We start from the raw sequence: 17,151 nt of genomic DNA, 5'->3' as shown, positions 1-17,151 counted from the left end.
CTGTCACTCTTCAGCATGTAGGTATCAAATTAGTATGTCTTTGTATTGTACTATGTTAGAATGTTTGCTTTTAAAATTACTGTTTGTGTTACTGACATTTAAAAAAAAAATCATGAGACAGGTGTGTCAGCACACACCTTTAGTCCCAGCACTTCAGAGGCAGAGGCAGTCGGATCTCTTCAGAAGCAGTGAGTCTGAGGCCAGCCTGGTCTACAAAGTAAGGACAGCCAGCCAGGACTGTTTAAAAAAAAAATCATGAAATGAAGCTTGGCTTAAGTTTACAAAAGGATTTCCAATAATTTCTGAAATGTTCCTAAACATACTTCTGCCTTTATATATCGCAGATTTATGCAAAATAGCACTGTCAGCATTAAAAATTACAAACTAAAATCAAAATAACTATCAACTCTGAAAAATAGTGACAACGTTCTACATCCTGCTGTGGCAAAGACTCAGCCATGGTTTAATTCGCTATGTAAGAATATGTAAGTACACATACCTGATTGGTATGCAAATCTGCTTTCATCTTTAATAAACAAGTAAAATTAGATGTATATCAAAGAATGTTTTTAAAACATTATTTGTTTTGCTCACGTATTTATAAATACAGGCACTCAAGCTTTGATGTGTGAAAGTCGGGGCCCAGCTTGAAAGTGCTGCGTCTCTCCTTCCACTGTGCTCTGGGGAGCAAACCTGGGCATCAGGTATGGTGGCAAGCAATTCTACACTCTAAGCCATCTCAGCGGCTCCCAAAAAATTATCTTTAAATAAATTTCTTTATGATGTATTATCAGTATATGTTTTATTTGTATGCCCATTTTACATACCTAGATGCCCCAGGGTGTTCTAAAATTTCTCACACAAAAAAGGACTGACATTTAAAAAAATTGTCAACATTATTTATCTAAATGTTTGTGTATACAAACTCACATGTCTATACTTTTATTCCATATATATATACATAATACAGATATATATTAGAACCTTCTTGTTTTGTTTGGTTTCGGTTTTGGTTGGGTTTGGGGGTTTGGGGGTTTGGGTTTGGGTTTGGGTTTTTCGAGACAGGGTTTCTCTGTATAGCCCTGGCTGTCCTGGAACTCACTCTGTAGACCAGGTTGGCCTCAAACTCAGAAATCCACCTGCCTCTGCCTCCCAAGTGCTGGGATTAAAGGCATGCACCACCACTACTGGGCAGAACTTTCTAACTTGATAAGAATATATAAACTATTTGGAGAGTATGTTTGGAATATTCCCATGTCTATTCAAAAATATTAATTAGAGGGCTGGAGAGGTGGGTTAGCAGGTAAAATCCTAGTTTAAAAGCACTAAACTTGCTTTTATAATTGTGCCAAAAGTTTTTCACACCAATTTCACAAAATATACATACACACAGACATGTATATGTACATATATACACAAAACAACAAGCTAACTTTATAATTGTATGTGAGGAGCTATCATAAAGAAATTGTTGACATAACCATTTCTTGAGGAGGAGGGATAAGAGAAAGTGAATATTCAGAGGCACCTGGAAGAGTCCAGAGTCAGAGAAAAGAGAAACATACTGGACATGGCAGGGCTAGGGCAGCTGAAGAATGGGAGAGAATAGTGGAGATAGCAAGACAGACATAGCAAGAGAGAGCAAGTGGGCCAGGCAGTGGTGGCGCACACCTTTAATCCCAGCACTTGGGAGGCAGAGGCAGGCGGATTTATCTTCCACCTTATTTTCAGAGGCTGAGCTTTCAAACAACCCCAGAGCTCACTGATATGGCTAGTCTACTAGCTAGCTTGCTCCAGGTATTCATTCCTGTCCCTGCCTTCCAAGGCTGGAATTACAAGCTTTACCCACTCAGCCACTTCACCAGCTCTGATAACCACTAATCCTTTAGATGAGTTCTGAGGATCCAACCTCTAGGCCTACTGCTTGTGCAGCAAGTGTTTTCACTGCTGAGCCATCTCCCTATCCCGTGCCCTTTAAAGATTTAGTTTAGTTTTATTCAGTATATGTGTGTACTTCTTCATGAGTATATAGTATGTACACAGGTACCCAAGGAGGCTAGAAGAGGGTATAGGATCACCCAGAACTGAAGACAGAGTTGCGAGTTCCCCAATATGAGTGCTCTGAACCAAACTTGGTCTCTTGGAAAATCAGCAAGTACTCTTAACTGTTGAGCTATTCCTACAAACTTAAACACCCACCTACTCCTTTATTTTTGGTTTTTAACACAGGGTCTCACGCAGCCCAGGTTGGCTTTGAACTCACCATGTAGTCAAAGCTAGCCTTGAATGTATGATCCTTTTGCTTCTACTTCCAAGAGCTAGGATTACAGGAATACACCACTACAGCCATTGTTCCCTTTGTGCTTTCATGTCACATAGATTCTACTGTTCTCTTCTCTCCCTCCCCCTTTTACCAGGACCTGTCTTATTAAGGTTTCATTGGTGTGAAGAGACAACAAAGGGCAACTCTTATAAAGGAAAACATTTCATTGGGGCTGGGTTACAGTTTCCGAGGCTCAGTCCATTATCATCATGGCAGGAACCATGGCATTGTGCAGGCAGACACAGTGCTGGAGGAACCAAGAGTTCTACATCTCGATCCACAGGCAGAAGATTGTCACACTGGGTGTAGTTTGAGCTTATATAAGACCTCAAAGTCTCACACAGTAAGACACTCCACAGTGACATATTTCCTCCAAGGCCACACCTACTCCAACTAAGCCATAATTCCTAATCAGGCCACTCCCTATGAGCCAAACATTCAAACATATGAGTCTTGGAGGTCACATCTATTCAATCCACTACAGGTCCTATTCCTTTCTTTTTATATCCCCTTTCTTCTTTCATCATGTTCTCTCTCTCTCTCTCTTCCTCTCTCTCTCTCTCTTTTTCCCTTTCTCTCTCTTTCCCTCTCTCTCTTTTGATTGCTTTAACCAAGGATGAGATGTCCATAACTCAGTGGCCTGACGTCTGCCCATCCCCACTTACCAGTGGTATGTGGGTGCTCCATCGGGCATTTCGTTTGATGGCACCAACAACAATGTTAATTTCTCCTTGAATGATGTAAATATTCTTATCCACCATCCTGACAAACCTACCAGACAGTTGAAGAGAAAAGATTGGTTAATATTCCCTTTCAGATTTGTTTGTTTGATAGGTTGTTTGGTTTCATTTTGAGACAGAGTTTCTTTGTGTGTAGCCCTGGCTGTCCTAGAACTCACTCTGTAGACCAAGCTGCCCTTAAACTCAGAGATCCACCTGCTTCTGCATCCCAAGAGCTGGGATTAAAGGTTCACATGACAACACCTGCCTTTTCCCTTCTACTTCATGTATTCAAATGTTTAACCTGCATGTATATCTGTGCACCATGTGCACATCCACTACCAGCAAATGCCAGAAGAGGGCAGAAGATCCACTGGCACTGGAGTTGCAGATGGTGATGGTTATGGTTATGAGCCACCATGTGGGTGCTGGAAATCGAACTTGGGTCCTCTAAAAGAGCAACCAGTTCTCTTAACCACTGAGCAATCTCTTCAACCACAAGATGGGGGATTATTTAAATGCCAGCCATGTATGGTGGCATATACCTGTAATTCTTGCCATGAGAGGCTGAGGCAAAAGAACTAATGTATTATTGTTAACTGCTCCCAAAGGAACTATAGGATTGTCTTTGCTGCCCAGAATAGCACTAAGAGAAAATACTTAATTATTTCCCAAGGTGAAAATGTTGAAAAGCAGAATTTCTCTTGGAAGACTAGGGATGTAGTTCATATGGTAGAGTGCTTGCCTAGCATGCACAAAGCTATGAGTTCTGTTTTGTTTTTTTTTTTGTTTGTTTGTTTTGTTTTGTTTTTGAGACAGGGTTTCTCTGTTTATCCCTGGCTGTCCTGGAACTCACTCTATAGACCAGGCTGGCCTCAGAAATGCGCCTGCCCCTGCCTCCCAAGTGCTAGGCTTAAAGACGTGTGCCACCACTGCCCAGCAAAGCTCTAAGTTCAATGCCCAGCACCACTTACATAAAGCAGGTATGGTGATGAACCTGTAATCTAAGCCTCACAGTAGTAAACACAGATGGAGGAGAAAAGGTAAAGTCATCCTTCACAAACAGCACACTGGAGACAGCCTGCATACACGAGACTCTTTCCCAGAAAACATTTTTTTTCTTAGCATAGAGTATCCTAGGAGTATGTAACAACAAATTTGCCACTTTCCATTATTTAAAAACTCCTTAGAGCCAGTATAGTAGTTAACCCAAGTAACACTAATATTCATGAATGATTTTGAGGCTATCCTTATCTATGTAGTGAGTCCTCTCAAAAAAGAAAGAGAAAAAAAGAAAATAGTTCACAACTACTACAAAGTGAAAAAAATTATAGTGTATAACTACTTACCTATCTACTGCTGTGTGTGTAAACAAAAGACAAACCACCCTTGTAAAAAATAACATTTTTATTTTTTAAGTATGTAATATTTAGCATACAAAAGGATACAGTCATATACTAGCCAGCATCCAGATTAGTGGTACAACTGAAGACTCTGAATACTTCCCAAACAAATCTTGTTTTGCCCATAACTCCTACTACTGTAAAACTGAAATTTGTTAACTTTTTGCTTATTTCATTAATATGTACCTTTAAATAATATATAACACCATTCTATGTTTTATATGTAATTAATATCTTATACATCATTCTATAATTTGTACTTTGATGTTTTACCTAGGAGTCATCCATTTTGATAAGCACAGTTAATTTATTTTGTACAGATACACATGTAGATACGTATACACCAAGTAAAGCATCTAAAGTTGGGTATGGTGGTCTACACCTTTAATCCCAGCACACAGGAGGCAGAGGCAGGCCAGTCTCTGTGAGGGCAAGGACAATTTGGCCTATACAGTGAGTTCCAGAGCAGCCAGGTCTACACAGAGAAAGTCTACCTCAAAAATCATAAATAAACAAATGAGCTGGAGAAATTATTCAGTTCCCAGCACCACACAGTGGCTCACAGCCATCCATGGGCATGCACAAGGTACACACACATACATGCAGGGAAAACACTCATACACATAAAATTAAATAAATAAACTTAAATTTTTTGTTTTGCTTTGTTTTGTTTGTTTTGTTTTGAGACAGGGTTTTTCTGTGTAGCCCTGGCAGTCCTAGAACTCACTCTGTAGACCAGCCTGGCCTTAAACTAAGAGATCCACTTGATTCTGTCTCCCGAGTGCTGAGATTAAAGGTGTAAGCCACTATGCCAGCAATTTTTTAAATTTTAATCCAAATAAATAAAGGGTCTAGGCAGGTATATCCAAACTCATAGTTATCTAAAGAGAAAGTGCTTTGAAATTAGGGTATAATCAAACCTTTATCTGTACTGCTTTGATTTTTTTCAGAAGACTATTTTAGCATATTACCAATATAATTAAACACTAGTAATTATAAAAAAAATCTACTACTTCCATTGAGGAATTTTACAGTTCAATCGTATATTTAAAAAACAAACAAACAAACAAACAAACAAACCTCTGACACAGAAAGTCATTGAGGAAAAACATGCTTTCAAAGTAGCTCAGCTTGGGGTGCTGGAAAGCTGGCTCACCAGTTCACAGTACTGGCTCCTCATCCAGAGGACACAGGTTTAATCCCCAGCACTCATGTGGCAGCTAACAATCATCTATAACTCAAGTCCCAGGGGATCTGGTAGCCTCTTCTGGCCTCCAAGGGCACTAGGTAGTCATGGCATATATGTATGCAAAACACCCACACACATAACATGAACTTTTCAAAGTAGCTAAATTTGCATGTTTTATATAAGATGGGGTCCCCAAGAAATGAAAGTCATGAAAACCACCAAGTTAAGCATAGTGACATGCCTTGAGAGTCAGGGGCAGGCAGATCTCTGAGTTTGAGGCCAGCCTGATCTATAGAGTGAGCCAGGGATACAGAGAATCCTTGTCTCAGGAAGGAAAAAAAGAAAGGAAAAGAAGAGAAAAGAAAAAAATAGAAGAGAAGAAAACCAACTAAATATCCACAGGAAGGAAGGAGAAAGGAAGGAAAGAAGAAAGGAAGGAAGGTAGGGAGGGAGGAAGGGAAGAAAGAATGGAGGAAGGGAAGGAAGGAGGGAGGGAAGAAGAGAGAGAAATGAAAACCAACCAGATATCCACATACAGAATAATGAAACTAAAACCCCATCTCCCATATCCCACAAAAAAACCCATCTAACTCCAAACAGACCAAGACTTTAACATAAAGCCTCAAACTCAAACTCTGAAACTGTTGGAGGAAAAGAGTTCAAGACACAGGTATACGCAGGAACTTTCAATGGGACTCTAGTCACACAAGAAAGGAGGCAATAACAAACAGATGAGACCTCATGAAATTGAAAAAGCCTCTGGAAGCAAAGGAACTAGTTAACTGAGTAAAGACACAGCCTACAGACCAGAAGGGAATATTTACTAGCTAGACATCTGGCAAAGGGCTTCATCTAAAATATACAAGAAATAAACAGCCCAGAGCCAGGGAGATGGCACAATCAGAAAAGCATGAAGATCTGAGTTCAGATTCACAGATAAAATGCAAATAAAATAAAAATAATGCCAAATAAAAGGCATGGCAGCAGGTACCTGTAACCTGAGTGCTGGAGAAGTGGACAGGAGGATCCCTGGGGCTTGCTGGCTAAGGCAGCCTAGTCAAACAGGTGAGCAGGTCCCGTAAAAGACCTGCTCAAAAAGCAAGGTGGAGAGGGATGGAGAAGGACACATGACACTGACCTATACTCTCTAAAAGACACTTGTGCCTGTGTACCCACACAAACATGTACAATACACATGCTCTAACACAAAGAAGGAAAAATGGTCTCAAACAATCCAATCAATAAGTGGGCAGACAGTTCTCAAAAGATAAACTACAAGTGGCCAATAAGCATATGAAAAATGTTCAACTTTACTAGCCATCAGAAAAATGCAAATCAACACTGAGAATGCATCTTCTTCCAATCAGAAGGGTAGTCATTAAGAAAACAAATAATGTGAGATGCTGATAAGAATGTGGTCAAAAGGGAATTCTTCCTTATGCCTTGCTGGTAGTATACAAACAAGTCCAGCTACACAGAAGTCAATATGGAGGTTCTCAAAACACTAAGAATAGATCACCCATGTGAACTGCTCTGTCACGCCTGGGTATTTAACCTTAGGGATTGCTTCAAGCTACCAACCCTGACAATCCAAGTGTGATGCCCAAGACTTATATAGTCAAACCAGAGAACAAGCTTCTAAAGTTGTTCTCTGACTTCCACATATGCATCATAGCACATACACACAAATACACAAAATAAATAATTTTAATTTTTTTCATTAGCAAGAGAGGAGTAGGAAGATGGATAGGTACGTGAAGCACTTGCCATGCAAGTGTGAAGTCCAGAGTTCAAATCCCCTGACTCCAAATAAATGCCAGGTAGGCATGGTAACCCACCTGTAATTCCAGCCTCAGAGGGCAGAAACAGGATCCTTAAAGCAAACACACATACACAAACATGGAAACATGCACACACACCATACACACATGAAAATGGAAAAAGTTAGGCTTTGGCATGGCGGCACACATCTTTGATCCCAGCACTCAGGAGGCAGAGGCAGGAGGATCTCTGTAAATTCAAAGCCAGCCTGGTCTATAAATCAAGGCCAGGACAGGCAGGGCTGTGACACAGAGAGACCCTATCTAAAAAAAAAAAAAAAAAAAAAAAAAACAGAAAAAAAATAGAAAAAGTTAGCAAGAAATATGAGTAGAACAAGCATTTCATAAAATAGAAAAATACAAATAACAAATAAATAGGAAAGATTATTAGCTTCATTTATAATCAACAAAATGACCAGATTATAATAAACTGGGATGGTGATATACACATTTAATCCTAGCTAGCACTTTGGAGGCAGAAGCAAGCAGATTTCAGTGAGTTTGAAGCCAATCTGATTTACCCAGTAAGTTCTAGGCCAACCAGAACAACATTGTGAGATCCTGTCTAAAAAATTAAATTAAAAAGATTATAGCTGGGCAGTGGTGGTGCACATCTTTAATCCCAGCACTTGGGAGGCAGAGGCAAGTGGATTTCTGAGTTCAAGTCCAACCTAGTCTACAGAGTGAGTTCCAGGACAGCCAGGCTTACACAGAGAAACCCTGTCTCGAAAAACAAAAACAAACAAACAAACAAACAAAAAAGATTATAGTGAGATACCATTTTAGACCTCCAAAATAGTAATAATGACAACAGATAATAATTTTAAAATAATAAAATGTAACCCTAGCACTTAGGAAGCTGGGGCAAGAGGTCTGTCGGGGCTCAAGGGCAGATTGGGCTATATACTGAGTTATAAATCAAACTGGACTAACAATAGAATAAGATGCTATCTCAAAAACACAAAACAATAATAATGATGAAATGTAAATCTGACCATACTTTAGTAAGGCCAAATGGCTAGAGAGTATCTAAACAGTTACAATCAGTTTGAGTAACAATTTGAGATCATCATGCCAAGTAAGAACTTATCCTTCATCTCAGCAAGTCTTCTTCTGGGTCTAGTTCTCAGAGAAATAAAAAAAATCTGGCTAAGAGTAAAGGTGGTGAGACAGTAAGGCAGACAGTAGGTAAACGCAAATTCACTTTGGGTGATAGTCTTGGATTGTTGGTTAGTTGGTTGGTATTTTGTTTGTTTTTAATGAGGATCTTGCTCTATAACCCAGACAGCCTGGAACTCAAATTTTGGTGCCCCAAGTGTTCCAAGTGATGATGGGAATTACAAGTGTGCAAACACACCAAGCTCTAAGTCATGGTTTGCTCCCTCTTTGCCTTTGAAAATGATAGCCCATTCTTTGCTGAATGTTCAGCTCTCCTCTTGTCCATTTTTGTAAACTCTTGCTCATTTCACATTAAAAGCCAATAATTAAAAGCCAGATATGGTGGCTCCCACCTTTAATATCAGCACTTGGGAGGCAGAGGCAGACAGATCTCTGTGAATTTAAGACTAGCTTGGTCTATAGAGCAAGGTCCAGGAAAAAAAAAAAAAAAACAGTCAATAATAGAGTTGTACAAGACAGACTTGACTGAGTTCCTTACTTCTAATTGAATGATTATAGTCAAGACTTTTTTTTTTCTTCCTTTTTTCCCCTCTTACCCCCCAGAGTTGGAGATGCACCCAGGGCTACATGCAGGCTAAGTAAGCACTGTACCACAAATTTACAGCTCTTGACCAAGTTTCCTATTCTTTCTGAGCCTTGCTTTACAGTTTTCCACAGTAGCTATACGTGGTAATAGACAGGAGAACTCAGTATTCAGAGCTAGCTTGGGTTACACATTGAGATCTTGTTCAAAAGCAAAACAAAACAAACAAAACCCTACAATTCTCCATTGCAAAATGAAATTGGGTTTGCTGTGAGGCACCCAGCATGGCACGTTGTCAACATCTCCTGAACAGTTTTTATGACAGTGTCTCCTCATGAAGTCTTCCTCAGCCAATTCACTCTCCTACACAGTATGAGCACATCTTTTTGGTCAGCACATAACACTGTGTCCACAGCTCTTTTTAAACAAACCTCAGCTGAACAGTGATACACACCTGTATTCCCAGCAATGGGAGGCCAAAGCTGGAAAACCACAAGCTCAAGGCTAATCTAGGCTGCACAGTTGAGACTCTCTCAAAAAAAGGAGGGGCTGGAGAGATGGCTCAATGGTTAAGAGCACTTGTTGCTCCTACAGAAGACCCAGGTTTGGTCCCCAGCATCTACACAGTGGTTCACAATCATTTGCAACTCCAGTTTCAGGGGATCCAACTCCCTCTTCTAACTTCCACCTTCACCAGGCACAGTAGTACATACATGAACTACTGATATGGGAGAAAGAACACACAAAACCTTACTGAACATAAGAAAATTATAGAAAGAGTGGGAGTAAAAGTAGAACCAGGAAAAAGCCACTACTCTAATCTGACCAGCCAGAGCTGGAAAATCCTCTCAAACCTGCTAATCAGGTGACCAGTGTATGCCATCTCCTCCTTTGTGGAGATTTCTGAGACTATCTCTAGAACCAAATGTAGGGTAAGCCACTGACTGACCTGGACAAAACTGCCCATCTTGGAGATGAAAACGAAACAAAGCTTCTCTCTGGCCCACATCACTAACCACTCAGAACACCCAAGACATAAAGATGACCAGTGGCAGAGTGGGACAAAGAAAACAGCTTGAGTGATGGCACACTGGGAGCAGCAGGACAGTCCCACACAGGTGCTATCTTCTCTTTGGGAGATCATCATGTACTACAAACTAGGAAGGCTAGTCACCATTGCTCAAATCTTCAAACAGCAACCACCTTTGGAGTAAGCAGCAGCTGCCCTTCCAACTAGGGGCCTGCATATCACAGGCCTTACTACTCTAAGCTTCCACCTGACTCCCTTCAGGCACTGACAGAAGCTACCTGACATGCATTCGGACTTCCAGTCCTTGTTTATAAGACTTTCATGATTTATACTAGTGCTTCCATGATCACATCCTCTACCATTTGGAATAAATCATCACTTTCATGACCATTGCCACCGCTAATGGAGCTCCAGTGGAGGAGGAATGATAAAAAAGAGGAGTAATAAAAGATTAACAATTTACTCTTTATTTCACAGCTATTCCAGCAGAAAGGTAAAATTAATCTCTCCTCCCTTCAACCCAACCCCACCATGAACCCAACATCCAATCACTCTAATCAGCGACACTCAATCACTAGTGTGATCAATGGTCTTTCCAGAGATGCTGTTTATAAATAGTATCTCCTCGCAAGCAAGAGCTGTATCATCCTCCTCTCTCGCTGCCACTGCAGCCAGAATAAACAACCTATCACTGAGCATGATTATTTTAAAGCAGCAGTCATCCTGACTTCTAGAACACAGGGAAAGGAAAGACTGTGTTGAGCTGAAACTGGACCAGACACCAGCTTCTAAAATGTGTCCACAACTTTAATTTCTACTGTGTGTCAATAAGCATCGCTGTGAAGACCAGAAACAACATACTATTTGCCTACTGACACTATTAAAAAGAAGTTTGAGTACAACCTTAAAGAACATTTATGGTAGTAGAATTATTCCTAAGTAGAAATTTATATCCCCCCCCCCCATCACTGAAGATCAAACCCAGGGCCTCCTCTCACATCTAGGTAAATGTTTTATAACTGAGATATACCACTAGCTCAGAAAATAACAAGTACAAAAAAAAAATTTTTCTCTGAAGTCTCTATAGTCACTTTTAAGCCCCAAATTGAAAAGGCGCTGTCACACTACCTATCAAGAGAGCAGACTGCCAATTATGCAGAGTGCTTTCAGCTCAGTAGAGTTACAGGCAGATGAGCAATGGCAGCCCACGTAACCTGGGCACTTGCTGGGCTATCATTCCACCTGGCAACTTAACTACTTTTTTGGAAGATTCTGCATCTTACAAAAACCACTATTAGTAGGGCTGTGGTGGTGCATGCCTTTAATTCCAGTACTGGGGAGGCAGAGGCAGGCAGATCTCTGTGAGTTCAAGGTTAGCCTGGTCTACAGATTGAGTTCCAGGACAGCCAGGGCTACACAGAGAAACCCTGTGTCAAAAACAGATCTCGTCTCCACCACTGCAAAAAAAAAAAACAAAAACAAAAAACAGTGTCCTGTACCATTCCCATCCTTTTGCCTCTATACATATAAACTATAAACACTATTACATCTCTTATACACACACACACACACACATGTTCTTAGGAGGGCAGAGAGAAGTAGAGAAACTTGGTTCAAGTAATATCATATTAGATGATCTGCCTTTCAATAACTGAGAGAGTGCCCCACCTTGTCACTACTTGCCATGCAAGTGTGCAGCGGGGCTAACCACACACTAAACTAACTCCAGGGATGGATGGCACATGCTGGGCCCCATCACCGCTGCTGAAAGGAATTAGGCGTATACTTTTCACTTTGCTTCTTTTTTTTTTTTTTTTTTTTGGAGACAGGATCTCACTATGTAGAAAAGCTGGTCTTAAACTCAAAATGTCCTTCCTCAACCCTGAAAGTACTGAGATTACAAATGTCTGTCACTACACCTAGCATATGTCACTACTTTTCAGAAATATATAGGGAGATCTAAGACTACAGCCCTGTAAACCCAGAAACTCGAGAAGGATCACAAGTTCGAGGGCTACAGAGCAAATTTCAGACCAGTCAGGACAATTTAGAGAGGTCATGTCTCTAAACAAACAAACAAACAAACAAACAAACAAATAAAGCAAGTAAGCTAACTAGCTAGCTAGCTGTGGGTATGACTCAGTGGTAGACTGCTTGACTATATATACCATATGGGACTCTAGGGTCCCATCCTCACTAATGCAAGGTTATGTGTAAACTGAGCAATTCCAAAGCAGATTTTCCCATTTATATACTCCACAAGGCTTACTAGTACCTAATATTCTTGATAAGAGTTTCTGTGGGGGGGGGGGGACACACTCTATTGTCCCTCATCTCTAAAGTAACTCCAGAAATGGATGGCACATGCTGGGCCCCATCGATGCTGAAAGGAATTAGGCATACTCTACTTTTAACTTTGCTACTTTTTTTTACTCTCTTTACCTATGATGGACTTCCACCGGTTTATAACACAGCAATGTCAAAGGTCACTACTGGGCCATAAACTACACTCTTTGGGGTTGTGCCCCATCATTCAGTCTGCTTCCATGACCCTACCACAAGGAGCAGAACATCTCTCATAACTTGTCTCTTTGTGAAAGACAGTGTCTCAATTGGTCCAGGCTGGTCTCTAACTCAAGAAGTAGCTGAGGATAATCTTGAATGTCAGGTCTGACCCTCGTGTTTCTATCTCCCAAGTAGCGAATAATTACAGATGTGTACCAGCCCAGTTGATGAAGAGCTGGGACTGAACTCAAGAGCTTCATACTCGAAAGGCAAATACTCAACCAGCTCCAGTCCTTTTCATGTTTTTTTTTTCACCTACTAAAAATAAACAGACCACCAATACCAAGCTTTATCAGTATTCAAATCCCTCTTAACTCTCAATCAAATGTGTCACAAAAAAGTGGCTTCCTTGGGATTAAATCTCATATCCTTAAAGTAAATAGAAGGAAGTCACAGTGGGTAAATGCCTACCCAAAACACACACCTAAAGGGTTTAAAGGCAGAAGCAGGTGGATCTTTGTAAATTTGAGGCCAGCCTGGTCTACAGAGTGGGTTCCAGAACAACCAGAACTACCTAGAAAGAACCTGACTCAAAAAGAAAGAAAAGTGTTTATATACAGACCCACGGTGACAGCTGAACTATCTAGCCCGGAAAAGGAAAATCTTGTAGGCCAGTTCCCCAGGCCTCTGGCCTCAAGTCTTCTGTGCCTTCTGACTACCTAATCCAGACTGCACTTGTTCATCTTTCAGAATTAATGGAGCGCTTCGGTTGTGTTAGGGCGCAATCTCCAGAAGTGACAGTTCTATGGAATCTGAAAAGATTCATTATCTGAAGCCTAAAACCATCCTTAATTTTGCTTTCAGATTTTGAGGACTGAGTTCTTTTGAGTGGAGAAAGGTCTAAAACAGAAGAGCTGGAGGCCAGATTACGCCTGGGGGAGGGGGAGTAAAGAAATGATTCTGGCATCCAGAGTCACAAGCAGAGCGGAAACACCCCTCGGGGCAAGGGTCTGACCTTTGGCCCCTGCACACCTCCCAACTCCCTCTCACATCAGTGTTCTGAGTTTATTTCTTCCCACGAAGCCCTTCGACCAGGCCGCTTCGCCCAAATGAAGGACCCTTCCTCCTTATTCTTTATGGCAACGTCAGGCGGCCCTCACGACGCTAGAACTCTAAGAAGAGACTTCGCTGACCTGTCAGCGGATCCAAAATGGCGGGGCCTAGTCCCAGGACCGGCAGCCGCAGCTCATGTCCAGCCTGGCCCCGGAGGCGTCTCCCAGCCGCTCTCTCGGCGTCGGCGGCGAGTGAGAGAAGGGAAGGATCCTGTCTTCTGGAAGTCAACCCTAACTTCAGGGTGAGACCTCACTGCAGGCCAGAGTAAGTGGGCCGGGACGGTCAGTGGTGCCGGCTACCTTCCCTGTCAGCTCACTGACGTGGTAACTAGCCTCAGTCTAGCCCGCTGCCTGGTAACTGCGCGAGTCCTGCCGCGCTCAGCCAATCAGAACGTGGCACTCTGAAAAGTGGCATCCCGACTATCCAATCGTAGAAAGACATTAGCTCTAGGAGGCGAGTAATGCCCAAAGAGACCAGATTACAAGGGAAAGAAGAGTAGGTAGGGGACAGCCAACGGAAACGAGGATTTTCTGACTGACAGTTACAGAAGCCAATAAACAATGAAAGATTGTGCTGGGCGGTTGGAGAGGTGGGGTTCAGATAGTGTTCGGTTGCAGCGCACTGTTTAGCAGTGGCTGCTGGGCATCCTGGAGAGGAAGGCTATGATTTGCTGGAAAGGGGGCGGGGTCCGTTTTGAGAGCTTGAGCGGGCGACCCTACTCCCCCGACTTCACCCTACCAACGTCGTCAGGGCTTTACTACTTTAGGGATCACTCCTTTTCCAGGCAGGTCTGGGGTTGAAACGCGTTCCTCAATCCAGCCCGTGCAATCTTTCCTACGCCCTCCGTTCTTCTGTGCCCCACTTTCTCAGAAGTATGTGTGTCTGTCTCATCCCAACTCTGAATTTGCGTTTTCTACTCCATTCCTACCATCCAGAAATAGATAAAATGGTAGTAGAAATCTTGTATATCTAATTAGAGTATCCTCATTTTTCAGAGTTGGAAAGAGTTCTACCGAGAAAAGCTGGCTCCATGCATACCAGAGAAAAACATACACCTATACCAGCTAGTTCAGGGCGAAGAGTTGGGAGTATGGGTATACTTAATACTTCTTAGAAAGAAGAAGAAAGAAAGAAAGAATTTGTTTGTCTATTTTAAGATAATGCTTTTAGCCACTAACCATTTCTTCAGACTCCCTCAATACTTCTTTGACCTTACTTTATAGGGCTATGACTCTCTGTTCACCACTTACTGTTAAGCCTTGAACAAATCTTAATAAACGGATGTTGGAGGTGCATGAGGATCAAGTCTGAGGGCCTAAACTCACACCATTTGTCCACATCATTAACAGAAAAAAAAATGAAGATTTTCCCATTAGCAGTTAAGTGTGCTTGCTGCTCTTCCAGAAGACCTGAGTTCATTTCCCAGCATGTACATATCACCCTGTCTACTATAACTCCAGCTCCAGAGGGATCCAACATTTTTGGGCCCATACTCACAGAGATGTGTGTGTGTGTGTGTGTGTGTGTGTGTGTGTGTGTGTGTTTCTGTAACTCTGACTGTGCTTGAATTCATTATATAGTCCAGGCCGGCTTCAACCTCACAGAGATCTACCTGCCACACTGCCTTCCAAGTGCTGTACCACTATGCCAGACACAGACACATAATTTTAAAAAATAAAAATAAATCTTTTGTTTGTTTTTCAAGACAGAGTTTCTCTGGGTAACAGCTCTGGCTGTTCTGGAACTCACTTTGTAAACCAGGCTGACCTCGAACTCACACCACTCTGCCTGCCTCTGCCACTCAAGTGCTGGGATTAAAGTTATGTGCTATCATACCCAGCCAAAAAAAAATCATTTTTAAAAGAATTAATAAACCTTTCTTTTTTAATGACAGCATGATAAGATAATACAAGCATCTTCCAATGGGATTGTGTGAGAGGACAACAGGATGGGTTTCTGCTTGCAGAGGAAATGGTGGCATCCCCAGCCAGCCTGCCTGTAGGACCCAGGCCTTCCAGGAAGCACTGAGAAAGCAACACTCTCCACTTCCTCCCATTTATGGATGACTCAAGGCCAAGGCAGTTCCATATCTCAGGCCCAGAACTGTGGTCTTGAAACGGGCACCTGAAAGCATGCCATGATCATAATCCTCTAATTTAAAAACCCATCAGAACCAAAATCCAATATGAAGAGTCCCCCAATATCTCCCTGTATCTGTGCATTGGTCTTGGTCTCTAGGTCCAGATAAAGAACCTAAAGGAAGCCAGATGACACGATGATACATCACCAAGGTATTTCATTCTATGATACCTCTGACCCATTTTTCTCTTCATTTACAAATAGAGCTTGGTCTTTTGGGCTTCTCTCAGGTTGGAGAGCAAATAGGAAAACCCTCGAGGTAAACTAAAGTTTCCTACTTCCCTCTCCCTACCTAGGTATCCAGACATTAGACATCTTAAAGTGTGTTGTCAATCAAAGAGAGAGAGAGAGAGAGAGAGAGAGAGAGAGAGAGAGAGAGAGAGAACAATCCTCAGCCCCTCACAGGTACTACATATCATTTAACAGATAAAACAGCTTTTTAAAAATATTTCAGGCCAGGCAGTGGTGGCACACACCTTTAAGCCCAGCACTTGGGAGGCAGAGGCAGGCGGATTTCTGAGTTCGAGGCCAGCCTGGTCTACAGAGTGAGTTCCAGGACAGCCAGGGCTAAACAGAAAAACCCTGTCTCGAAAAAATAAAAAAATAAAAAAAAATTTTTTTCAGTACAACATTTATTGAGTTTCTATATGCCTGTGAATAGAAAAAGAAGGAAGAAATGGTTCTTGTTCTCCTAAATTTTATTTTATAGAAGTCATCACATCAGTTGATCCCTTAAATATGGAGGATGGAGTGATATAAAATATATACAAAAGGGGTCATGAGAGCAAGAAGCTACACCTCTGACAAGCCTGGAAGTTCAGGCAAGGCTTCTCAGATAAATCAGGACCTAATGGGAACTCAGAAATTAGAATCAGCAATATAATGACTGGTTATCACCAGGAAAGATTAGAGTTGTTCAGGATGAACAAAACTGAAGACGAGGACAAATCAAAGCATGCCTGTAAACACTGCACTCAGTACAGGCAGGGATAGGATAATAGTTGAATGTTTAGGGCCAGCCAAAACCAGAGAGCTACAGGGCAAGACTTTATTGAAAGGGGGATGGGAAGTTCGGGTCCTGAAGGTCTAATATGCCACATTAGGAAACTTGACCTTTCTCCTGGAGACAGTAAAGAGAACTAACATGTTTTAACATTTATATGTATGCTTAGATTCATTTTAGCAGCATACTGTGCACAGGGCTTAGG

At 41.7% G+C, this 17,151-nt stretch overlaps 1 protein-coding gene across 5 annotated transcripts in view; it reads right to left on the bottom strand.

Moving 5' to 3' along the window:
* The window catches only part of Gbf1 (golgi brefeldin A resistant guanine nucleotide exchange factor 1), a 133,371-nt gene extending 119,192 nt beyond the window's left edge, over positions 1-14,179 (bottom strand). For 4 of the 5 annotated variants that reach the window (XM_076923237.1, XM_034501591.2, XM_034501611.2 and 1 more), the window contains exons 1-2: positions 13,885-14,154; positions 2,989-3,094 (exon numbers count right to left, since the gene is read on the bottom strand). In XM_076923237.1, coding sequence (XP_076779352.1) covers positions 2,989-3,084 — 96 coding nt within the window. In that variant the 5' untranslated portion in view covers positions 3,085-3,094; positions 13,885-14,154. Of the gene's footprint in view, positions 1-2,988; positions 3,095-13,884 lie in introns of all 5 variants that reach the window. The other variant, XM_034501601.2, reaches the window with a different exon arrangement.
* Positions 14,180-17,151: the final 2,972 nt, after the last annotated feature.

This window comes from Arvicanthis niloticus, chromosome 1 (genome assembly GCF_011762505.2).
Source record: "Arvicanthis niloticus isolate mArvNil1 chromosome 1, mArvNil1.pat.X, whole genome shotgun sequence".
Lineage (NCBI taxonomy): Eukaryota > Metazoa > Chordata > Mammalia > Rodentia > Muridae > Arvicanthis > Arvicanthis niloticus.
The sequence above is the reverse complement of the archived record's forward strand: the minus strand, read 5'-3'. Positions and strand labels throughout refer to the sequence as shown.